A 24,434-nucleotide genomic window follows, 5' to 3' on the forward strand; every position below is an offset into this window, starting at 1 on the left:
CACTCAAGGGGTTACATATGACAGATCAGAGCAGGATCTACTGCCTCTCCAACAGTCATAACAGCTGAATATGTAGACAGTTGAGGACAGTAAGCTGCTTTTTTGTGGTCTGAGTGAAGAGGTGATGCTCGTCTGCTATGACAGTTGACCAGAAGAAAGCACACTGGCGGTTCTAGACAGTTTGGTCAAGCTTGGCTCTTGTGTCCCTTGCTGTAGCACTTAGAATGCAGCTTATGTTTGTTTTTGACACATTTTAGAATGCAAGGACACTCAAAATCCTGTTTGTGTACTTGCGTAGTATGTTTCTGACCTTGGAGGGTATTCATGCCTTATCAGAACTCTCAAAAATGCTTCTTTTCATTGTTGTCAAATGACACGGCTGTCCTCTAGCCTTCTCTAGCCTTTTTAAACCTTACATTTAAGCTAAAAAATCTTCATCTTTTATGCAATGTTTCACAAAAAAGCGCATTACGTCATCACATTTGACCAATCAATATTGAGCATTCCTTCTCTCTAGTCACCAGTGGAGGAAAAGCTATCCTGAGGGCTGTATTCACACTCAACACTAAGATTGCCATAATCTGAACAAAATTTTATGTATGATTTGTATTTGTCAGTTTCTAAATGTTTATCACTCGTCTCCATCTAGAGTACCCTCAGATTGCTGTTCTTTTTACCTGTAGGTCTGTGTGTTACCACACCCCTCTAAAACTGAGTTTAAAAGGTATCTTGTCTCAGAAGGTATTGTTACAAGGACTTTTTTATGTTTGTCAAGTGTTACTGGTTTGTTGGAGCTGTTTTAGGGGAGGAGGTATATGTGAGCAGGAAACTCATGCAAACATGAAGCGTGTTTGTGAAAACCTATTTTTTCAAAAAGAAGTGTTACTTTTAATCAAACTGCTACTCTGGATGTTATCTGACAGCAGTCATTTGTGTCTCCTTAGTTTTGTTTAATATTGACTTGATTGACTAAAGCCCAGCCCCACAACACTTCCTAATTGCCACTATTATGTCAGAGGATGGTCCATCAGAAATCCACCTCTTTAATGCTTAAAAAAAAAGTTTTTGTCCATTGTTCTTGTTGAAATGAAGATGTTCTTTTTTATGCCAAGGTGTGTGCTATGTGTGAATACAGCCTAAATCGAATGTTTAGTGATGGCACATTGTGACTGCGTATTGCCATCTCATTAAGACCCTCAGTGTCTAAGGTTGAGACAGGTTGAAGAAGCATTTTCACAGTTAATGTGATAATAAGAGTAGGTTATCATTTAAATAACTCTGTTGTTTTACAACATAATATTCATGCACATGCAAATTTGTTTCTCTTATAAATGAAAATGCGTTTTTTTCTTCATAAAAATACAAATATTGTCTGTGGTAATCCACTACATGCACCAAAATAGCGATTTGGCTGAAAAAAAATGTTCTGCTTTAATCTCTTATACCAGTTCAAGATGGGCAGGTTTAATAAAAAAAATGTAATATACATGCAGTGAACATGGTGTGTAGACTGTTCAAAACCGCTGAAATAAACCCATACATGTATGAGGTGTGTGTTCATGTGTGAGACAGAGAAGAGTGTAGAAAAATAGAATGTTCCCTGCAGCGCTATGCTTGATCCGCACCTCTATTTATAGATGCCTGAAAAATCCATACAACTCCATGACTTGTTCTAATCTCCTCCCAAATAGGGCTGCATGGGAGCGGGTGCATGTGCATGAGTGCTTGTTTTGGTTTGTGTGTGTTGGTTTTAAAAAAAAAAGTGCCGATAAAAAAAAAAAAAAAAAAAAAAAAGGATGGCAAAAGGCAAACCGTGGTGTTCAAATAACTTTTGTTAAAGCTGTTCAAAAATAGTTCATGAAATGGAATCAATATGCGAGATCGAGAAAGAGACAGACACAAACTTGCACTGGACATGGAGGGAACATGCTTTTTTTCCACTTTCTCATATCTGTTCATTTCTCTCAGACAGACACAGACTGCGTGTGTGTGTGTGTGTGTGTGTGTGTGTGTGTGTGTGTGTGTGTGTGTGTGTGTGTGTGTGTGTGTGTGTGTGTGATTGAAGCTTTAGAGGCAGAGCAGCAGTAGGGTAACAGTAGGGTAGCTGTGCTTGGCCTGCTAAGGCTTAAAATGGAATACCTAATAAAAGCCAGTCATAGAACTCTATAGAGCAAACACCCAGTGGGTGCCTCTGCATATGTGTGAGTGTGAGTGCATATATGTGTACTTGGATTTACTTTCTTTATGGGACCCCAATGTTGTCATAAAGGGCAACTTCCAATTTCAAATGGTGTTACAAATGTCAAAAATCAACATGCAAGACAAAACATGGAAAGACAGAAAACGTAGGTAGAGATATTACATGTGTAGCTGATTACATATTCAGATGGATTTACGAAGGTTTTAGCAACTTGCAGCAGCAGCTTTCGCATCAATTTTCCTTCATCTTATAAAACCTGGTATAACCTTGCATTGTCTCAAAAGACGTGTTGCTGAGTGACTTTCTTTAACAATGGCAGCAGATAGAGGGGTTAGATAGTGTCACGAGCCTTGAACACATGCTGACTGAGTACCTACCATCAGAATAACACTATTGAAACTCTTGGGACCAAATTTATATTTTGCCAAAAGTCACAGTGCAAATTATTCAGTGATGTGACTGCAATGTGTGATGTGCGTGCAAACCATGTTCATTTCCCTAATTATATCACAAACTCTTAGATTAAAATAACATACTTGTAGAATGTTTGAATTTTCACCCCCTTTAAAACCAGGCCTAAATGTGTATTGAGTCCCAAAACCCATGTTGTTGAGAGACTTTGTTTAACGATGGCAGCAGATATAGCAATTAGATGCTAAATGAATGTTTACTAGAATAACACTGTTTAAACTCCACATGTACATATGTGAAAAGCCACAGGGCAACATATGCTGTGATACCTGTTTGTTTTGATGAGAAAGAACATAATTTATTAACACTGCTATGTCTTCGTTCACTGAACTTTCATTTTATTTAAGCTTATTGCTCCATTATTTCACTGCCTCTCTTAAACCCTGCACCTTACAAGCAGTTGGTGTATGGGGCTATGTGCAGTTTTCATGACAAGCTGCAGTCTAAGTAAATCAAAAGTTAAATTCTGGCACATTTGTGGGCACATATTGCGGCCATGTCAAGGCACATTTTCCCTCTTCCATATATCTGGCCATCAGAATCTTAATGCAGTTCTACAGTCAGTTACTGACCCCTGGTTTATGAAAACAAAGTCACAAGATCCACACAAAACTCAGATAAAATGCATTAAATGGTCATAAACTTCTTAATGAATCTTAATATTAATTTGCTACTCCATAATATTAAAGCTTCCTATCCTTTAATGCATTAAATCTATTTGGTGCGCTGTTCCAGCTGAATGTGATTTCTGGGGCTTCTGTGTGCAATATAAAGCTGTGTTTGCCATACTTTTTTCTTAGTATTAGAAGTTTATTAGATTAGAAGTTTCCATAAAATCAGCAATACAAGGGAATGTGAGTGTGTATGTATGTGTCCGTGTGTGTGAGCATTTTTCTCATTAAGCTGGTCTAAGATCAAAGTACACTGTGCTTTCAAAGCTAGAACAGAATCTCTGCAGTCAGGGCACATTGCCCTCGTGACATTGCCATGCAGTGTTAAAGTTGACTTCTCCAAGCACATGTACTCTAGTGACCAGTCATCAGAGTTTATTGAGTAAATTTACTGAATATGACTTTTTTTTTTTTTTTGAAGAGGTGCATAGTCCTTCCACAGAAAGACCCTAACTTCCGAAAAACCGCATATGCCGCATCAGCTGTAAACCAGGACTTTCCGCCTGAGGCATTTCACAAGCTCAATATGTGCTGTACGTTACATCATCTCACAGCCATCCTCAATATCACGTAATTCCACCTGCGCTGTTTCCTCTCTGCATCTCCACTGGTGTAAACATTCCATGTTTTTTTTTTTTTTTTTAGATGAACAGAAAACATTGTAGACAAACGGAAGAGTACCAGGAATTCCTAGGATGCTTAGTTAAAATGGCCTGGGGACAAGTTCAACTGAAGCATAGGCTAAACACACAGATCGGTGCTGTAGGGGACACACAGTTTGAAACAGATCCTGACTGGGTGTCTTTGTTTTTCTACATTTTTGGACAAAAATGTCCTAACTGCTCAGTGATTGTTTACTTCTGAAGTACTAATGAAGAAGAAGTGTAATTATTGCTAGTGTATTCTCTGTGGCCTAAATCAAGACAGTATATTTTGTCCTTCATGTAATTAAGATATGTAAAATAAAAGAAAAAAATGTGCAACAGTGTTGACTGTTGGCTGTAATTTGCAAGCTAATGACACATTGCATTAACATTAGACAGCTAAGTTGATGGTTAATGTAAATGAAATTGATCATAAACATAACAGAAAACAGAAAAAATTCAGTAAATAGAAATTCTAATTAAATTCAAATAGAGATTATGTTGAAAGCCAGAGAAAAAAAAACATGCATCATTGGTTAAGCTTTGTCACAATAACAACATTATAATTTTGGGCCATTTCTGTTAATTACATAATCATCAAATGAATCATTAAGCATGAAGGGCCTGGGTTCAATTCTCTAGGTGCACAGCCACGGTTCTTCCTGTGTGGAGTTTGCATGTTCTCCCCATGTCTGTGTGGATTTCCAAAGACATGAGGTCAGGTGAATGGGCCGGTGACCCCCCACGACCCAAGAGGATAAGCAGCCTAGATAGATATTTTTCCCATTATATAAAACTCTGCAAATAAATAGAAATTGTACAGAAATATTTGCAGAAAATGTCATTTTTACATTTGCTCCCTGTAGAGAATGTTAACTTACCACTCAGTCCATTAGCAAAATGTGTCTTTTGGCCATGAACATATCACTTGCTACCCAGTATGTTCAAGTTCAAGTTCAAAGTGTTTATTGTCATTTGTACAGAGGAAACAGGTTTCCTTATATACAATGAAAAGCTTACTTTGCTCCTCGCTAAGAATGCCAGATATAACATTAAAAAATACAAAAGGGTATATATACAACCATATATATTAATCAAGAAATAACGCAATGTATAAATTACAGTGGTATGGATGGATAGTGCTGTGCCTTGTCGGGAACATGATTATCTGCAGCAGAAATTAATAGTAAAGTGCAATAGTGCGATTGTAAACATGTGCTACAGTTGTGTTTATTTATGTGTACGCCCAGTGAGGCTACCACTGCTCATTGTTGATCCTGGCCCAGAGTGTGAGTGGCCCAATCAGGCCTGACAAGTACTGACAGGGACCCAACCAGACCCAAACACATGCACTGAAGGGGATGAATTCACAGTGCTTTGCTTTTCACTTGAGTTGGGAGTAAAACAAAAACACAATCACAATCAAGATGTCTCTTTTCTCAGTTTTAAACTGTTCTCCTTTAGTTAGCTTTATTTTTGTTTCTTCCAAGACAAACTGTTAACAAGAGAGAAAATATGTGAAAGTGTACAAACATTATTTGTATGTATACCTTTAAATAGAAACAAAAGTGCTTCATAAATGTTGTTATATGTGAAAAATAGGTTTAAACTCGAAACCTGGTGATTTTGCAGGACCCAACAGACTCAAATGTGATGGCAGACCTCTAATCCATCCCAACAGAGTAAACTTGAGTCTCTGTGAGGCTAATCTGGGATACACTGATCATTCACAATGTTCCCAACACATTCCTCATTATATAAGTAAGGACAGTAACTGTCACCCTGCTGCCTTAGGGGTTAGAACTTATCTCTTTCCATCTGCATGCACTGAAATAGGCTCACATTTTTCCTCATTGCTCCTTATTTAGTTAATCATATTATTTAGCTATTGTTTTATTGTACATAATTTAGATACTATTTAGTGTATTACATCCCACAGGAACACATGCAAAGTTTCTCATTCAGTAAGTCAGTAAAAAGCTGTGTTAATACGTATTGATCAGGAATGTTCATTTAGTAGTGTGGCAGTGCCAATAGCTCAGCTGTTGATGTGCTGCAAAGCTGTTGTACTTGGATGCAGATTATGTAATATATGCATTGCTGAATGCTAAACGTGCTCTGTCTGAATTGCACTCCAAGCATTGAATGGCACTGCCACAGCCACATGCTGACCTGAACTGTTGTATGTTACGTAACAGTCACAGATCGGAAAATCCTATTTTACTTCCAGTCTTTGATCGATTGCTAGAATGTTCATGGATGTTTGTGATGAAATGGATGGTCACATGGTCAGTGTTCATTTGTCAGTGTCTCTCTGTGGCATAGTACAGAAAGTTGATTCTGGTTATATTTGTTCTTCATGGATTTACTTTCGCAGCATGTTTAAGAGAGATTATGAGGCGATGTGAGCAGATAGCCCTGAGGAAATTTGAAGGTCTTTGAGCTGTTTGTCCCTTAATTTCTTCTTCCTAAATGGTCGTTTCATTAAAACAAATGTTGACTTTCTGTTTCTCTTGGCCAGGCATCAAACATCTCTAAGAAACCAACAGAGTTTTTTTCCAACATTTTTTTTTAAACAGTTTTATCTTTTTTATTGCTTCATCTTTCTTGTCCTTTTTTCCTCTTATTTTTCTCTCTTCTTTTTAGGCACTGTTGTATTTGGTGCTCATATCCTCATATGCACATGCACACACACACGCATACACAAGTCTATTTTTTGGATCACTGCACCCTTGATCACTCTAGGGGATGAAATAACGATCCTGCACTGAGCTAACGTATTTCTTTTTAGCTCCACTCACACACTCAAACTCCTCCCATATAACAAGACCAAATGAATAAAGGTGAGTTTAGCCTGTGGGCAGACGTCTGGGCTATTGAGAATGCTATGAACTAGGTTTGGTGTTATGAAACTGTAAAACCCTCAGCTTAGTAAAGTACTGAACATTTAACCATTGGTGCCTTTATCTGAAAGTGTTTGATTTCCATACAATGTCACATGAAAAACTTGCTTCCAGCCATATGTGCCTGGATTGGTTTTCAGTAAAGCTGCTTTACAGTGTTTACTGTTTGAAAGAAAAATTAATTAAATTCAAATGTGACAGTGTTGTGCGCTCTTCATTTACTTCTCAGGCATTAAGTTATTCATTTTTCAGGAGATATTTTTGAGGAGTTTAGACGAGGTTCAGATGAGGAAAGGGAGAGTCAAAGGAGAATGAAGAAGAGAATGCATGAACAGAGTTTTTAAAACTGAAGTTCAAAAAATTAAACAATATAGAGAAACTGAAATGTGATTCCCAACAACCATACTAGTGTAGCCCACCAAAATTGTCCCCATCAGATAAATAGTATTTAAACCTTTAATCTTTCAGAGATAACCTAGAAAAAAAACAAGCTTTTCAAATGGTTCTTCCTGTCCTGTCACAGTGAGAAGACAATTCAGTGCTTTCAGTCTGAAAAGATGTATAGCTTTCAGGAAGCCATTACTAGGAAAAGAAAATCAAATAAAGATTTGGCATCCTCAGAACAATGCCATGTACCCCAGAGCCTGACTTCATCAGCACTGAATGTGTTTGGTATTACTTGGATTGCTAGAAGCAGAAAATGGATGTATAAAAAGAGAAAATCTATAAAGTTGAAGCAGTTTTGATATGATAGCAATGTTATGTTAACTGCAAGTGAAGGTGGATGTCCCTTGTTTAATGCAGTGTGTGTGATATGCTTTACTTGCATGAGATCAGACACATCACATTGAAGGGCTATACATGAATTTCTCAGAGGTTTGAGTAGCTTAATTTTTACCAGAGATTAGAGATTTATAGGATGGATCAGCTTCCTGACAGATAAGTCAGATATGTGAAAGTAGAGAGATCAGACAGTGATCAAACAGCAGCATTGTAACTAGGCTAAACTTCAGTTCCACAAGTCAGCTTGTCAGAACAGAGTTTTGTTAAAGAAAGAAAATAAGGAAAAAATGTTGAGTCAGTAGGTTCTTTCATAAGCACATGGAAAACATGTCAAAATCAACTGCATGTGGTAATCAATTATATGGGACAGATGCAGTAGATAGAGATTAGGTTGGAGTATTCCTTTAACTTTGAGTGATTGCCTTATTTAACCTTTAAATGAAGGCTGAAATGTGCGTGTAGATTGAAGAAAGGTTTCACGAATTCTTTCTTTGTGTTCCTCATATCCTTTTATAACCCCAATTCCACTGAAGTTGGGACGTAGTGTAAAACATAAATAAAAACAGAATACGATGATTTGCAAATCCTTTTCAACCTACATTCAATTGAACACACTACAAAGACAAGATATTTAATGTTCAAACGGATAAACTTTGTTTTTTGCATATATTCACTCATTTTTAATTTGATGCCTGCAACACGTTCCAAAGAAGTTGGGACAGGGGCATGTTTACCACTGTTTTACATCCCCTATCCTTTTAACAACACTCAATAAGTGTTTGAGAACTGAGGACACTAATTGTTGAAGCTTTGTAGGTGGAATTCTTTCCCATTCTTGCTTGATGTACAACTTCAGTTGCTCAACAGTCCGGGGTCTCCGTTGTCGTATTTTGCGCTTCATAATGCGCTACACATTTTCAATGGAAGACAAATCTGGACTGCAGGCAGGCCAGTCTAGTCCCCATACTCTTTTACTATGAAGCCACGCTGTTGTAACACATGCAGAATGTGTCTTGGCATTGTCTTGCTGAAATAAGCAGGGCTGTCCCTGAAAAAGACGTTGCTTGGATGGCAGCATATGTTGCTCCAAAACCTGTATGTACCTTTAAGCATTAATGGTGCCTTCACAGATGTGCAAGTTACCCATGCCATGGGCACTAACACACCCCCAAACCATCAGAGATGCTGGCATTTGAACTTTGCACTGATAACAATCCGGACAGTCATATTCCTCTTTGGCCCGGAGGACATGATGCCCATGATTTCCAAAAACAATTTGAAATGTGGACTCATCAGACCACAGGACACTTTTCCACTTTGTGTCAGTCCATCTCAGATGAGCTCGGGCCCAGAGAAACCGGCGGCATTTCTGTGTGTTGTTGATATATGGCTTTCACTTTGCATCGCAGAGATTTAACTTGTAACACTTGTAGATGGAGCGACAAACTGTGTTCACTGACAATGGTTTTCTTAAGTGCTCCTGAGCCCATGTGGTAATATCCATTACAGAATGATGTTGGTTTTTAATGCAGTGGCGTCTGAAGGATCAAAGGTCACGGGCATTCAGTGTTGGTTTTCTGTCTTGCAGCTTACTTGCAGAGATTTCTCCAGATTCTCTGAATCTTTTGATGATATTATGGACTGTAAATGATGAAATCCCTAAATTCCTTGCAATTGCACGTTGAGAAACATTGTTCTTAAACTGTTGTTCACAAAGTGGTGAACCTTGCCCCATCCTTGCTTGTGAACAACTGAGCCTTTCAGGGATGCTCCTTTTACACGCAATCACGACACTCAACTGTTTCCAATTAACCTGTTCACCTGTGGACTGTTCCAAACAGGTGTTTTTTGAGCATTCCTCAACTTTCCCAGTCTTTTGTTGCCCCTGTCCTAACTTCTTTGGAACGTGTTGCAGGCATCAATTTCAAAATGAGTGAATATTTGCAAAAAACAATAAAGTTTATCTGTTTGAACATTAAGTATCTTGTCTTTGTAGTGTATTCAACTGAATATAGGTTGAAAAGGATTTGCAAATCATCGTATTCTGTTTTTATTTGTTTTACACAACTTCATTGGAATTGGGGTTGTAAAAATATCCTACCAGAGCACATTTTATTTAAATCAGTGTGCCGCAGTTCTATGTATGCTTCACTGACTCTGTTTTAGCGTGTGTTGTGTGCATGAGCTTGTGTTTTGCTTTGTGTGGAATGCATCAAAAAATGGCACAGTAGCTGAACCCCTTCATTCCATGCTCTGAAAAATTAAAACTGATGTATTTTACATGTGCCACCGCTTTCGTGAATGTCTTAGAGCTCGACAAGTGAAAGGAAAGATAGAAACGAGAAAGAATCCACAATCAGTCTGCTATGAGAGACAGGTCATTAAATGGTATAAAATTCACAAGTCAGCTAAAGAATGGAAACAAACCTCACCGTTTTGGGGGCGTTTCTGCCAGGAAAGCGACGTTAAGCCTAACCAAGGCGTGTGGAAGTCAGGACTGTGAACTTTCATGACAAAAGAAATTCTTTTTGTGAGCATGTTTTATAGCAATAAGTGAAACACTGTGGTTTTCTCACTCTACAGGATTACAGAGTTGCAGGCCGGTCAGAGGAAGCGTGTGTCCAGCGACAGTTCAATCACTGAAGCACTGACCCACAGCGACTCACTCAGAAGTACCAAACCAGCACTTAGCAGGTTAGACATATACATGCTCTCTCATGATCTAAAATGTTCTAATATCAGAATATTAAAAAAATAAATAAGTAAATGCACTATATATATATATATATATATATATATATAAATTTTTTTTTTTTTAAGTAATAAAGTAAGGTTATTTAAGTGATGCGAAGAACCTCTTTTGATTCCAAAAGAACCATGTTTGAAAAAGAGATCTGAATGTGAAGAATATTTAAAGATTTAAAGAACATTCACATAATTGCAGGATCAGCAATTAACATGTTTTTTCCATATAAAAAAAACAGTGCATTTTCTTAATGCTTTATGAGTGGACAACATAAATGTCCTCAAAATCAACTTACTGAAGATATTAAATACATTCTGAAAAAGTTTATTATGTCCACTCATAAAGGAATAACAAATCTAAACACATGAATTGCAGGGTGAACATGAAAATGAAGTGAATGCACTTTCCAGTTTTCCTTACTAATATCCAATGAGAGCAACAGTGGCTGTTGGGTGGCTCTCCCTCTCAGACCATAACTTTCCACTTTGTTGTTGCTTTTGTTAGTTTGCAGGTTGTTGATTTGTCATCTGTTTTCTCTCAAGTGCTGACCAGCAGTGTCTCCGGTGCTAACATTCCTGAGGTCACTGATGCTGTCCACATTAGCTGCTTGTAAATAATACTTCAGACTCAACATACTTTACTGATAAACTAATTCACACCATGGCAGTAGCTGGAAGGAACTTTTATTGGACATGCCAATGTAGTTTCTTGCCATTTAAAACATGTATTTGATGTATTTGAACAAGATGATGGCTACAGACAGAAAGTCATTGGCTGAGGGTCAAATGTGTTCATACACAAGATAGACTGTCCTCTTCATTAAGTATACCTCCTCCACCTGCTGTGTGCAGTCCACTCGTACCACCACAACATACAGCAACTGTCACGTCAGTGTCACTGCAAAGCAAAGCTGAAAATGATCCGCCACCCAAATAATACATGCTCTGAGGTGCTCCTGTGGGGGTCCTGACCAGTGAGAAATGTTAAAAGGGGACTCACAAATTATGCAGAGAAACAGATGCACTACAGTCTGCAACTATAGAACTACAGTGTGCACCTATATGGTACGTATATCTGATCAAATGGACAATGAGTGTAGCTGCAAGGTTGGTGTACTTAATGAAGTTGTTGTGTGTTTATAAATATATAACACACTTATATAACCTTTGAATAACTGAGACAGTTTGCACAGTAGTCCATGTAGTTTCTGAATAATGGTCCTAGGTATGTAATAAGCCTAGGATTTTAAGGGGTTAATGCAGTAAGTAGTGATTAACCGTACGTCAATGTGTATGTTCCATCCTTTTCAGATCTCTCCTTGTAGTGACACAGAATTAATTGTAGTTGTTATCCAAAACCTGGTTCAGCTGATCAATACTACATTATGTTAAACCAAGGGTGCTGATGTTGGAATTTAATAAATCCATTGGATGCGTGGGAGTGTCCAGAAAATCAACAAAAGGCTAGCAGGTTTTTTTCAGCCAGTGTTGGTGTATGAGAGGCATGTAATTTAATTTACCATTTGTAAATTCATCTTCCATGTCTTCCGTGTGTGCACTGCCTGATGTTATATAAAAATTCAGGTGTTCCATAGTCTCTTTGCTTACAGTCATGCATGATAAAACACAAAATTACTAAATGGGTTTTATACACCTAACTGTTCATGTGGAACTTCATAGTGAAATGTAATTTTTCCAGACAGTTTGTCTTCATAACAGTGTCATCTGCTTATTCCACCGTTTCTCAGTAACTGTTGTCTTTAAGAGCTACTGGAAGAATTCAAGTCCATAAAAGTTATCAGCGCACCGATAGTAACAGATAGTTCATTTACTCTGCTGGATGGGGAAGCAGGGAGGAAATTTCAGCCTCAAAATGGAATCAGCCATGAAATATAAAGATGTTAGGAGGGTCTTTGATATTGAGGTGGCGGGAGTGACGGGGAGAGTGATGAGGAAGGTGCTGCTTTAGACAATTCACCATTCCCCGCTCTCTTTAAGTACAATACAAGAAGTTAGAGAGATACACCCATGTCTTGTGGGACATCGAAGGGAAAATGGAAAACGTGAAAAAGTAGCAGAATCTATGCTCAGCCCTGAAATGGCATATACTTCTCTACTTGACACATATATGCCTATTGAGAAGTTACATTTTGTACTGCTATTGAGCTTGATTAGAAACCTTCTTCTACCTTATATATCAGAATCCATACATACATCTGATTTAGTGATCACATTACACCTAATCTCTGTAGCATATTGTTGATTAAAACACAGTATTTTCTCTGTACTTAGAAAGGAAAACCTTTTGGCTCAAAACTTAAAAGAAGCCAACTGGCAGGTGCTTCAATGACGGCACATACTTACTTACGTACTTCAATGACGACACATACTTACAAACTTAGGATCATTTCATTATAAGTTAATCAAGATAATTGTTGGCTATGTTCCTGCCCGGTCATGCAGGTTATCAAACAGCATCTTCTGGTCATATCAGAAACCCAGCTGAAGAGTGCAAGTCAGCTTTGTTATTTTGGCCACAAGCTCTGCAGTTATAAAATTGATCTTAAGAGACACTTATTAAATATTACATTTAAATACATTAGTGCCTTCTTTGAGTTAGATTTTGTCTTTACAGTTACATTTTACCAACTTTTATTCATTATATTCTATTATCTTCCTTTGCATTTTGATCTCTTTTGGTTGTATTTTCTGTGCTTTGTGTTTCATCTCTCTATAAAGCACATTGTAAACATGCTAAAAAAAATTAAAAGAACATTATTATTATTAGTAGTAGTAGTACTAGTAGTAGTAGTAGTAGTAGTAGTGTTATTAACAATAGCAATAATAATCGTAGTAGTAGTAGTAGTAGTAGTAGTGTAATATTAGTATAATAGTAGTGGTAGCAATAATAGCAATTGTGTTATTATGAAAGGGATGAAGGCACCTAAACACTTTGAAGTTAACTTGGTATGCATGGATATACAGCATTTTGAGAAGAAACTGAGATGAAATACTTTCTTGTATTTTTCTTGTATCAGGCCCCTTAGCTTGTTTTAGGTTGAAATAGGCCTGGTTAGTGTTGATTATGCAACTGATCAGATTTGTCCAGCTTGTTAGCCCACACATCATAACTCATCTGCTACTGAGCCCTGCCAGTCTGTTAGATTATACAACCCCAATTCCAATGAAGTTGGGATGTTGTGTAAAACATAAATAAAAACAGAATACGATGATTTACAAATCCTTTTCAACCTATATTCAATTGAATACACTTCAAAGACAAGATATGTTCAAATGGATAAACTTTATTGCTTTTTGCAAATATTCACTCAATTTGAATTTGATGCCTGCAACACATTCCAAAGAAGTTGGGACAGGGGCAACAAAAGACTGGGAAATTTGAGGAATGCTCAAAAAAACACCTGCTTGGAACATTCCACAGGTGAACAGCTTAATTGAAAACAGGTGAGTGTCATGATTGGATATAAAGGGAGCATCCCTGAAAGGCTCAGTCATTCACAAGCAAGGATGGGGTGAGGTTCAAAGTTATGTCAAAGAAATGTCAAAGTTAACCACTTTGTGAACAACTGCGTGAGCAAATAGTCCAACAGTTGAAGAACAACATTTCTCGACGTGCAGTTGCAAGGAATTTAGGGATTTCATCATCTACAGTCCAACATCATGTACAGTACAGTACAGAAATCTCTGCAAGTAAGCGGCAAGGCAGAAAACCAACATTGAATGCCCGTGACCTTCGATCCCTCAGGCAGCACTGCATTAAAAACCAACATCATTCTGTAACGGATATTAGCACATGGGCTCAGGAACGCTTCAGAAAACCATTTGTCAGTGAACACAGTTCGTCGCTCCATCTACAAGTGCAAGTTAAAACTCTGCCATGCAAAGCGAAAGCCATATATCAACAACACACAGAAATGCCGCCGGCTTCTCTGGGCCCAAACTCATCTGAGATGGACTGACACAAAGTGGAAAAGTGTCCTGTGGTCTGACGAGTCCACATTTGAAATTGCTTTTGGAAATCATGCACGTCGTGTCCTCCGGGCCAAAGAGGTAAAGGACTGTCCGGATTGTTACCAGCACAAAGTTCAAATGCCAGCATCTCTGATGGGTTGGGGGTGTGTTAGTGCCCATGGCACGGGTAACTTGCACATCTGTGAAGGCACCAATAATGCTTAAAGGTACATTCAAGTTTTGGAGCAACATATGCTGCCATCCAAGCAACGTCTTTTTCAGTTCCCAAACGCTTATTGAGTGTTGTTAAAAGGAAAGGTGATGTAACACAGTGGTAGACATGCCCCTGTCCCAACTTCTTTGGAACGTGTTGCAGGCAACAAATTCAAAATGAGTGAATATATGCAAAAAACAATGAAGTTTATCCGTTTGAACATTAAATATCTCATCTTTGTAGTGTATTCAATTGAATATAGGTTGAAAAGGATTTGCAAATCATCGTATTCTGTTTTTATTCATGTTTTACACAACATCCCAACTTCATTGGAATTGGAGTTGTACATAGAGCTGAATCAGTGCTGCTCTGGCATGCGTGCACTACCAACTTTAATCTCAACTCACCTCTCCTTCAGCATTACCCTCACAGAATTTCTAGTAACATAGTTGTCCTATTCAGTAGCTCACAAAAGTCTTTATAATTTATTAAGAAAAATCTGTTAACAATATTTTTTACACACTTTTGTAATAATATTAATATTATTGTAGTGATACAACCCCATTTCCAAAAAAGGTGGGACACAAGGATGCAACGATATGCAAATCATATTTTTTAAAGGAAAATACTACAAAGGCAACATATCAAATGTAGAAACTGAGAAGTTTTACTACTTTTTGAAAATTATATACTCGTTTTGCATTTAATGCCAGCAACACATGCCAAAAAAGTTGTGACAGGGGCACTTTTACCACTGTGTTTCATCACCCCCTCTTTTAAAAACAGCGTTTGGCAACTTAGGGTACCGACTGCTATAGTTTTTTTTTTTTTCATTTATATTTACACTTACAGCATTTAGCAGGCGCTCTTATCCAGAGTGACTAACAGAAGTGCTTTGTCTATCTAGAGAAAGTATCTTTGCAAGTTACCAATAGGTTAGAGAGAAAGCTAGTCCTGAGCTCAAATACTGCTGAAAAAGGAACAGCGAACAGAACAGTGCAATACAATACAAAAGTACAGTACAATACATTACAATTCATACTTAATTCAGTGCTCATTTAAGTGCTGTATTTTATATATATATATATATATATATATATATATATATATATATATATATATATATGAACTCCCATTGGCTGTCTATACTGCGGAGTCTCTTGCTATCTTCAAACACAGTCTGAAGACAGTGAGAGACAGCCAGTGGGAGTTCATTCCACCATCTGGGTACCAGTACAGACAAAAGTCTTGATGCTTGTCTTCCACACGACTTGAAGGATGGCGGGTCAAGCCATGCTGTGCTCGAAGCTCGAAGGGCTGATGGTACAGTTCGAGATTTCACCATTTACATCAAGTAGGTAGGGGCTGGTCCATTTTTGCCTTTGTAGGCAAGCATTAGGGTTTTAAATCTGATGCGTGCAGCTACAGGAAGCCAGTGAAGGGAGCGCAGCAGTGGGGTGACGTTGCTGAACTTGGGGAGATTGAAGACAAGCTGTGCTGCCGCATTCTGGATGAGTTGCAGAGGCTTGATGGCCTGCATGGGTAGACCAGCCAAGAGCGAGTTGCAGTAGTAAACCCTTGAGATGACAAGAGACTGCACTAGCACCTGGGCAGCCTCTTGAGTGAGAGAGGGTCGGATCCTCCAGTTTTTGTACAGGAGTTGTTGTACAGGAGCATGATCGAGTTGACGATGTGTGTCGAGAACGATAACTGGTCATCCAGAGTCACAGCAAGACTTCTTGTCTCTACAGACGGAACAATTAGAGGGTTCTCAAATGAGATGGCAAGATCATGAGGACCTGTAGTTGCAGGGATGAGTAGCAGCTCAGTCTTGCTAGGATTGAGCTTCAGGAGCTGCCATCCATGAAGAGATGTCAGACAGACATGCCGATATGTGGCTGGAAACCTGTGTGTCAGCGGGTGAGAGAGAGAGAGCATTAGTTGAGTGTCGTCAGCATAACAGATAAGAGAAGCCATGAAATGATATTACATCACCAAGATAGCTAGTGTAAAGAGAAAAGAGAAGAGGACCCAATACCAAGCCTTCTGGGACGCCAGTGGAAAGCCTGCATGGAGAGGATGTGGACCCTGTCTGTGCTACCTGAAAAGAGCGATCCTCCAAATAGGACTTGAACCACTTCCACACATAGTCAGTAATTCCAAGGTTGGTGAGGACATCCAGAAGGATGTATGGTTGTTTATATAGTTGACCGTGTCAAAAGCTGTTGAGAGATCAAGAAGAATCAGGACAGATGACATTTACATTACATTTACAGCATTTAGCAGACACTCTTATCCAGAGCGACTTACAAGAAGTGCTTTGTCAGTCTAGAGAAAGTATCTTTGCTAGTTACCAATAGCTTAGAGAAAAAGACAGTCCTGAGCTCAGATACTGCTAGAAACAAAATGTCACTGCAGACACAGAGAGAAAAAGAAACAGAGTTGAACACAGAACTCTGTGCTATTCAATGCAATACAATAACAATAAGATACAATACAATACACAGTGTATCTCTGCTGCAGTGACTCTGCTGTTCGGACAGCCAGTGGGAGTTCATTCCACCACCTGGGTGCCAGTACAGAGAACATTCTCAACGCTTGTCTTCCGTGCACCTTGAAGGATGGCGGGTCAAGCCGAGCTGTACTCGAAGCTCGAAGGGCTCGTGGTACAGTTTGAGATTTCACCATTGCCATCTAGTAGGTAGGGGCTGGTCCATTTTTGGCTTTGTAGGCAAGCATTAGGGTTTTAAATCTGATGTGTGCAGCTACAGGTAGCCAGTGAAGGGAGCGCAGCAGTGGGGTGATGTGCCTGAACTTGGGCAGATTGAAGACGAGTCGTGCTGCCGCATTCTGGATGAGTTGCAGAGGCTTGATGGTCTGCATGGGAAGACCAGCCAAGAGCGAGTTGCAGTAGTCAAGCCTTGAGATGACCAGAGACTGCACTAGCTCCTGGGTGGCCTCTCGGCTGAGGAAGGGTTGGATCCTTCGAATGTTGTACAGGAGATACCTGCACGACCAAGTTAGGTTTGCGATGTGAGTTGAAAACGATAACTGGCCATCCAGAGTCACACCAAGATTTCTTGCCTCAGCCTTCTTGACAGCCTGATCTTTTTGATTGGAGCTTCTCGGTCACTGCTGTAAGAGCAATTTCAAGTGTACTGGTTGGGGTCCTGGAGCTGGTTCTGTATGAGAAAGAGAGACAGTTGATTATAGACTGCATGTTCAAGAATTTTTTAAAGGAAAGAAAGGAGTGATACTGGTCTGTAGTTGTTGACATCAAAGCTGTCACGCGTGGGCTTCTTCAGGATGGGAAGTACTCTTGCAGTCTTGAAAGTTGATGGAACTTCACCTGTTGACAAGGAATTCTTAATGAGAAAAGTGATGAAGGGCAGTAGACCCTTGGAGATTGACTGGAACAATACAGATAGGATGGGATCAGGAGCAGGTGGTTGGGTTACTGTATTTGATCAGTTGAAGGACAGCGTATGTGGAAAGAGAAGAAAAACAGTCTAGTGGAGGGAGTGGGAATAGAGGAAAAAGACTGGTGGATTCTATCAACCTTCTCCTCAAAGAAGGTGACAAAATCTTCAGGAGTGAGGGGAGAGGAGGAGGGTTGAGGAGAAAATGCTGAAGAGCTTGCGTGGATCAGATACTTTGAGTGAGAACTTGGAAAGGAGAGGTTGGTAGGAGTGAAGATCAGAGTCAAGCTGGGATTTCCTCCACCTTTTCTCAGCCTTCCTTAGTTCTTGCCGGTTGCTGTGCAGGACACCTGACAGCCAGGGGGACTCTTTTAATATGCCATACTTTTGGCATATTAAATGTGAATGTGGTTTTATATTGTCTTGCCGAAATAAGCAGGGCATTCCTTGAAAAAAACGTCATCTGGATGGCAGCACATGTGCCAAAACATCTATATATCTATATAAACTGAATACATCTATATGTGCACTGTATGTTCACAGATGTGCATGTCACCCATGCCGTGTGCACTAATGCACCCCCATATCATTATGAATGCAGGGTTTTGAACTGCATGCTGATAATAAGCTGAGTTGTCTTTAGCCCGAAAGACACAGTGTCCATGATTTCCAAAAATAATTTCAGATGTTGTCTTGTCAAACCACAGGACACGTTTCAAAGTTCCCTCAGTCCATTTTAAATGAGCTTGGGCCCAGAGAAGGTGGCAGCATTTCTGGATACTGTTTATATTCGTTTCTTCTTTGTATTTGATTTAAGTTGCATTTCTGAATGCAATAAAGGACTGTTTTCACAGACAGTGGTTTCCAGAAGTGTTCATATGCCCATGCATTGATTTCCTCTACAGAATCTTGTGTGTTTTTCACCTGAGGGCCCAAAGATCATGGCCATGGCTATCAACCTTCTCCTCAAAGAAGGTAAAAAAATCTTCAGGAGAGTGAGATAAGAGGCCAGCAAATACTGGTTTTTGGCCTTGTCCCTTGCATACAGAGATTTCTCTAGATCCTCTGAATCTTTTAATGTAATTATATTAAGATTAAGATTCCCTTATTAGTCCCACAACGGGGAAATTTCACCTCCGCATTTAACCCATCCGTGAAGTGAAACACCACATACACACTAGTGAGCACACACACACTAGGGGGCAGTGAGCACACTTGCCCGGAGCGGTGGGTAGCCCAATCCGCAGCGCCCGGGGAGCAGCTGGGGGTTAGGTGTCTTGCTCAAGGACACCTCAGTCATGTGCTGTCGGTTCTGGGGATCAAACCGACGACCTTCCGGTCACGAGGCTGGATCCCTAACCTCCAGCCCATGACTGCCCCTATATACCATAGATTATGAAAAGCAAAAGTTCTTTGCTGTTTTACGTTGAGAAACGTTATTCTTGAATTGTTGCACTATTTGCACTGTTTGTCTTTCACAGAGTGGTGAACCTATATCTATACTTTTGAAAGACTCAGCCTCTGTGGGATGCCTTTTTTGTACCCAATCATGTTAGCATTACACAACTTCACTAGTGTTTTGTTACCCCTGTCCCAACTTTTTTGGAAATGGGGTTGTATAATATTTGTTCGGTCAGACTGTACTACACCTTGCTGAATAATTGCCTTCTTACTTCTCGTATTGCTGTTGTAGAAATATTCTATTCTGCCTGCTCTAGGTTCAGGTCGTACTGAGACTTTCTGTATCCTGCCACTGTGCAGCTTGTACTCAATATATGCTCTGTATACTTTATGCTCATTATGTACTCAATCTATCAGCCTTTGCCTCACTGCTGTTTTAGGATCAGTCTGTCCTGTATGATATTAACTATATATCGCTCTAACAGTGTTTATCTATGACTCATGATGTCAAAGCTACACAACACAAAGGAGATGGGAGCTGTAATGGCCTAGCTAAAGTAAATGGAGTAGTGTAATCTCTGTAGCACAACAGTAGTAATTGAAGGGTCTGTTTTTTCTATTTTATGATTCTGTTACTACATTATTTTGATCATCTTTTTGGTTTATTGTTGTGTTAAAGGGCTGGAGGTGTTCATCGCTCAAATACAACTGCAGCTGATTTCAAACCAGCTCAAATCAGGTGAGACTCACACACACTGTCTCAACTCTCAAACACACACTAACCTCTATAACTCCATCTCTTAACTCATCTTTCCCTCTCTTCTCTTCTTCTCACCTTTTTTCTCTTAACACTTTTTTCTTCTGTCTCTCACATTTCAACCCTATTCCTCTTCTTTCTTTTCCTTTTTCTTCTCCCCTTTTTTCTTCTTTCTCTTTCTTTCACTCTGTCCCTCTCACTTGATAACCTCTATTCTCTTCTTCTCACTCTCAGTTCTCTTGTCTTCTCTCTCCCTCCCTCGCTCTTGCTCTCACTTTATCTCTCTCTGTCACACTTGATATCCTTTAGTCTCTTCTCCTTAGTCTCCAGTCTCTCTGTCTCTTTCTCTCCCTATTTTACATTTGCTATCCTTTGATCTCATCTCCTCTGTCTCATTTCTCTCTCTAACCCATCCCCTCTTACTCTCTTGCTCTCACTTTTTTTCCCCTTTCTTTTGCTTGATATTCTCTAGTCTCTTCTCTTCAGTATCATCTTTCCCTCTTTCTCTCTCTCCCTCTCTCTGCTCTCTCTTGATGTCATCTTGTCTTTGCTCCTCCATCTTATTGCTGTTTCTTGCGGTCACTCTTAAACTTTTAATTATTTAGTCTTTTATCCTTAGTCTAATCTCTTGCTCGCTCTCCTGCAGTTGATGTCCTCTGTTTTCTTTTCCTCAGATTATTTCTCTCTCTCTCTCTCTCTCTCTCTCTCTCTCTCTCTCTCTCTTTCTTCTATCTCCCTTTCTCTCTTACTTTGACATTCTTTTTATTTCTGAATCTCTCTATCACTTTGTATCCTCTAGTTTGCTCTCCTCAGACTCATCTCTCTCTCTTATTAGATATTCTGTAGTTTCTTCTACTCAGTATCATCTCCTTCTTCTCTCTTCCTTTCTATCACTTCATGTCCTTGTTTCTTTTCTTCAGACTCATCTCTCTCTCTTTGTGTCTCTCTCACTCACTCTCTCTACCTGTTAATTTTGCTTTCTCCTCTCAGTGCACTGTAGGCTGTAGATGGTGAATGTTAGTGTTTAAAGTTTAAATTAGCTCACAGATGAGCTTTGCTTTATTCCCTGGGTGGGTTGTTACTGGCTGCTGGTCACTCTGCCCAGCTCCGACTGTTAGTTTTCTCGTCCCCCGCGCAAAGATGAAATGAACTTTCACTGCCAGCACACAGACAGCAGGGGGACATTTTTGTGGTTATTATTTTTGCTAGAATGTTCTGTCCCTCATTAGAGTCCAGCTGTTTCTCCTGGCACAACCTCGGAGAGCACAACACACATGTGCACCCCGGTGTAGACCATTACAGAAGAGAGAGATGAAGATAGGGTTGGGGTCCTCATGCCATTTTACAGCCTGCTTTACGTACTCCTGGGACTTTTCTCTTCCCAGAGGAACTCCACAGTGTGCTGGAGTTGCTTACAGCAGGGCATTGTACAGTAAATTGCCTAACTAGTTACACAAAATAAACTAGGACTTTTTTTTGGACTCTGCTGAATGTAGCCACTTGAAAACTGCACCAAGGGCCAGATGTACTAAACCTTTTGTGCCAAGTTTCAAGCTCTAGTAGGGCACATTCTGCCTGAAAAAGTGTGCATGTTATAGATGTGTACATGTATTTGTTATTGACCATATGTTATCTTAATTGTTAGAAATTACATCACAGTACACCGTTCTGAATGTGTTATGAGTGTTCATACTTTTTTGTTCAATTCACTTTATCACAACTAACTAATTATTAACCATAAACAAGTATAGTTTTGCAGTATTAGTCACTTTTGGTACACCGGCCTTACACAGTAATTATGGAATCATCTACAGTTCTGTTATCATTCTGAAGTGTTATGCTTTCAGCTTACTTATAATTTGAAACCTCTGAATCATATGAATATATTATTTCAGAATAATGTTACATCTCTAAATGCAATAAATGTAGTGTTATTTAAAAACTGTGAAACTTTTGAATGGTAGTTTGAATGATGTGTAGTAGGATTATGAAGAAAAATGGGTGGAAATTTTGGAAAAGCAGCTGATTAGATATTCCTTTTAATTCACTAAAGCTTGATTAAGCAGTATAGTTGGAATTCTCTTTCTAAAACCGTGCTTAAATTTGTGGTAGTGCCTCAAAGCCAGTTTCTTTTAACAATAGTGGCATTCATAGTGGCTAGATAGGGACACAGGTATTGAAGACATACAGAAATAATATTTACCAACAGGATAACACTGTTTTAGCTTTCTGCACAGACTCCTCTGGAGTTTGCACAACTCCCACCACATTGACTTTTTTACATTTTTGAGTGGGTTGTAGAACATTTTGGGTGGAAAAACTTTGTATATTAGCACCATTATCTCTTTGTCACTGAACCAGAGCTTGTTAATGGCTGCAATATTTCAACGCACCTTTTAAACCCTGCAACTTACAAATACAGTGCAGTTAGTAGGCGGTCCTGTGCGCACTTTGTCATTAGTCTTATGCTGTGTTTACGTGTTGGTGATAAAAAAACATTGTTCCATGCCTCAAGGTGTAATCAGCAATGGTACGCAACCTACAGTAGCATGCAGACTTGTAAAAGTTGCCATTGTGGTAGCAATACTGGAATAATGGTGGTGTTCCTGTCAACTAATTTATCCTAAAAATGTTTTGAACATCAGCTAAAGTTTCTAATGGTGTATTTTTCTTGAAGTTTGGTTTTGTAGAACACGATTGTTGAATATGCCTGAACTTTAACTACAGCATCTTTGTTTAGTGAAAAAACATCAATTTTATTACGCCTCTGCAGCTGACTCCAAAAGTTGGGAAAATTATTCTGTTAAAAGGTTCCGGTGACGTTTGCAGTATGTTCCATTGCTGCTGATGGTGACAGAATTTTGCTGTTGCTACTGAACTTAAAAATGAAAATATATAGTTTTCCATGCTTAATACATTAAATATATTTTTGTATATTAAATATTAGTTTCTGACACATTGTAATTTACAGTGCAAACTTTGGCGAACATTTTGTTTATTTTATAATTGAGAGGAAGTAAGCAAAACCTGCATCACCACTTCCTGCAGGTCCTATGTTGTCATATGGGGGCTTTGCTTTACATACAGTCCTAACAGGTCAGTTAAGGCTTAACAAGATGTAATAAGTTCTGAGATTTCATAACAAAGTGTGTCTACACGTTTACAATTACTCTTATTATGAAATGGCATGCAGCATAGATTGTTTACTTCGTTTCACCTCACAAATCAACAAAATTTTTACTTTCACATTTTATGTTTCACAGTTGCTCAGTGATCAGCCAGCCACACACACACATTTACATAGTTACAGACATATGCAGACATGTTAGTGCTCAGAAATCAGAGTGAGTCTGTCACTCTCCAGCACATGGAACATTTCGGTCTGTTCTCTGTTGTCCCAGCAAAATTAATTTTTTTCCCCTCTTGTCCCCTTCCGCCTGATTATGCTTATGAATGGGCGAAGTAATTGGCTGGGGTTTTGGGCTCTGCTCTCTGTTGAATGAGAATTGTGAGTTTCATAGCAACTTGTGTGCCTTTGTTTTTAATGGGATTATTGAACGCTAATCAGCTTATTGGACCCAGCCCTGTTTGAGAGGGGCGGAGGTGAAGAGAGACCGAAAAACATCTTATCGAGAGCAAGGCAGAAGAGAAGAGGGGAGGAGTGGAAGAATGTGTGTGTGTGAGACAGAGAAGTAATTGAGCAGTATCTGCTTTGGTGTATATTACTGAATATTCTCAGGGGTGCAGAGTCAGAGACAGTTGGATGAAAACAGAAGTTGGTTTACTGAAGCATACAAATATTTTGGAGAGACAGAGAGCTTCACGGTTTTATGGAAGGGCTAGTGGTTTGGTTTGAAAGGTGCATGACTGTGCATATTTTAAAAATGAGCAAGTAATGTTGTGTGTGATAGTCACTTCACACTGAAGCACATTCAGCACATGCACTGGTGTTGGTCACACAGTGTCTGTATATTTTTATAGCTTTTGTGATTTATCGTCTGTCATGTCATATCAAATTGATTTGTATAGCGCTTTTTACAACTGATGTTGTCACAAAGCAGCTTCACAGAATACCAGTAAAGACAAAGTTTTGACATGAATGTAAAAAACCCCAGGTGAGCAAGCCAGGGACAACAGTGGAAAGGAAAAACTCCCTCAGAGCTGAAGAAGAAACCTTGGGAGGAGCCAAGGCTCACAAGGGGGGACCTATCCTCCTCTGGTCAAACTGCCTACAAAATTGCTATACTACTAGTA

The 24,434-nt window shown here is 39.2% G+C and overlaps 1 protein-coding gene across 7 annotated transcripts in view; it reads left to right on the plus strand.

The window, feature by feature from the left end:
- Positions 1–24,434, plus strand: part of dgkza (diacylglycerol kinase, zeta a) — a 224,026-nt gene that overhangs the window by 170,992 nt on the left and 28,600 nt on the right. For all 7 annotated transcript variants that reach the window (XM_037534510.1, XM_017709577.2, XM_037534507.1 and 4 more), the window contains 2 exons: positions 10,256–10,366; positions 20,103–20,162. In XM_037534510.1, coding sequence (XP_037390407.1) covers positions 10,256–10,366; positions 20,103–20,162 — 171 coding nt within the window. The remainder of the gene's footprint in view (positions 1–10,255; positions 10,367–20,102; positions 20,163–24,434) is intronic.

This window comes from Pygocentrus nattereri, chromosome 25, assembly GCF_015220715.1.
Source record: "Pygocentrus nattereri isolate fPygNat1 chromosome 25, fPygNat1.pri, whole genome shotgun sequence".
Lineage (NCBI taxonomy): Eukaryota > Metazoa > Chordata > Actinopteri > Characiformes > Serrasalmidae > Pygocentrus > Pygocentrus nattereri.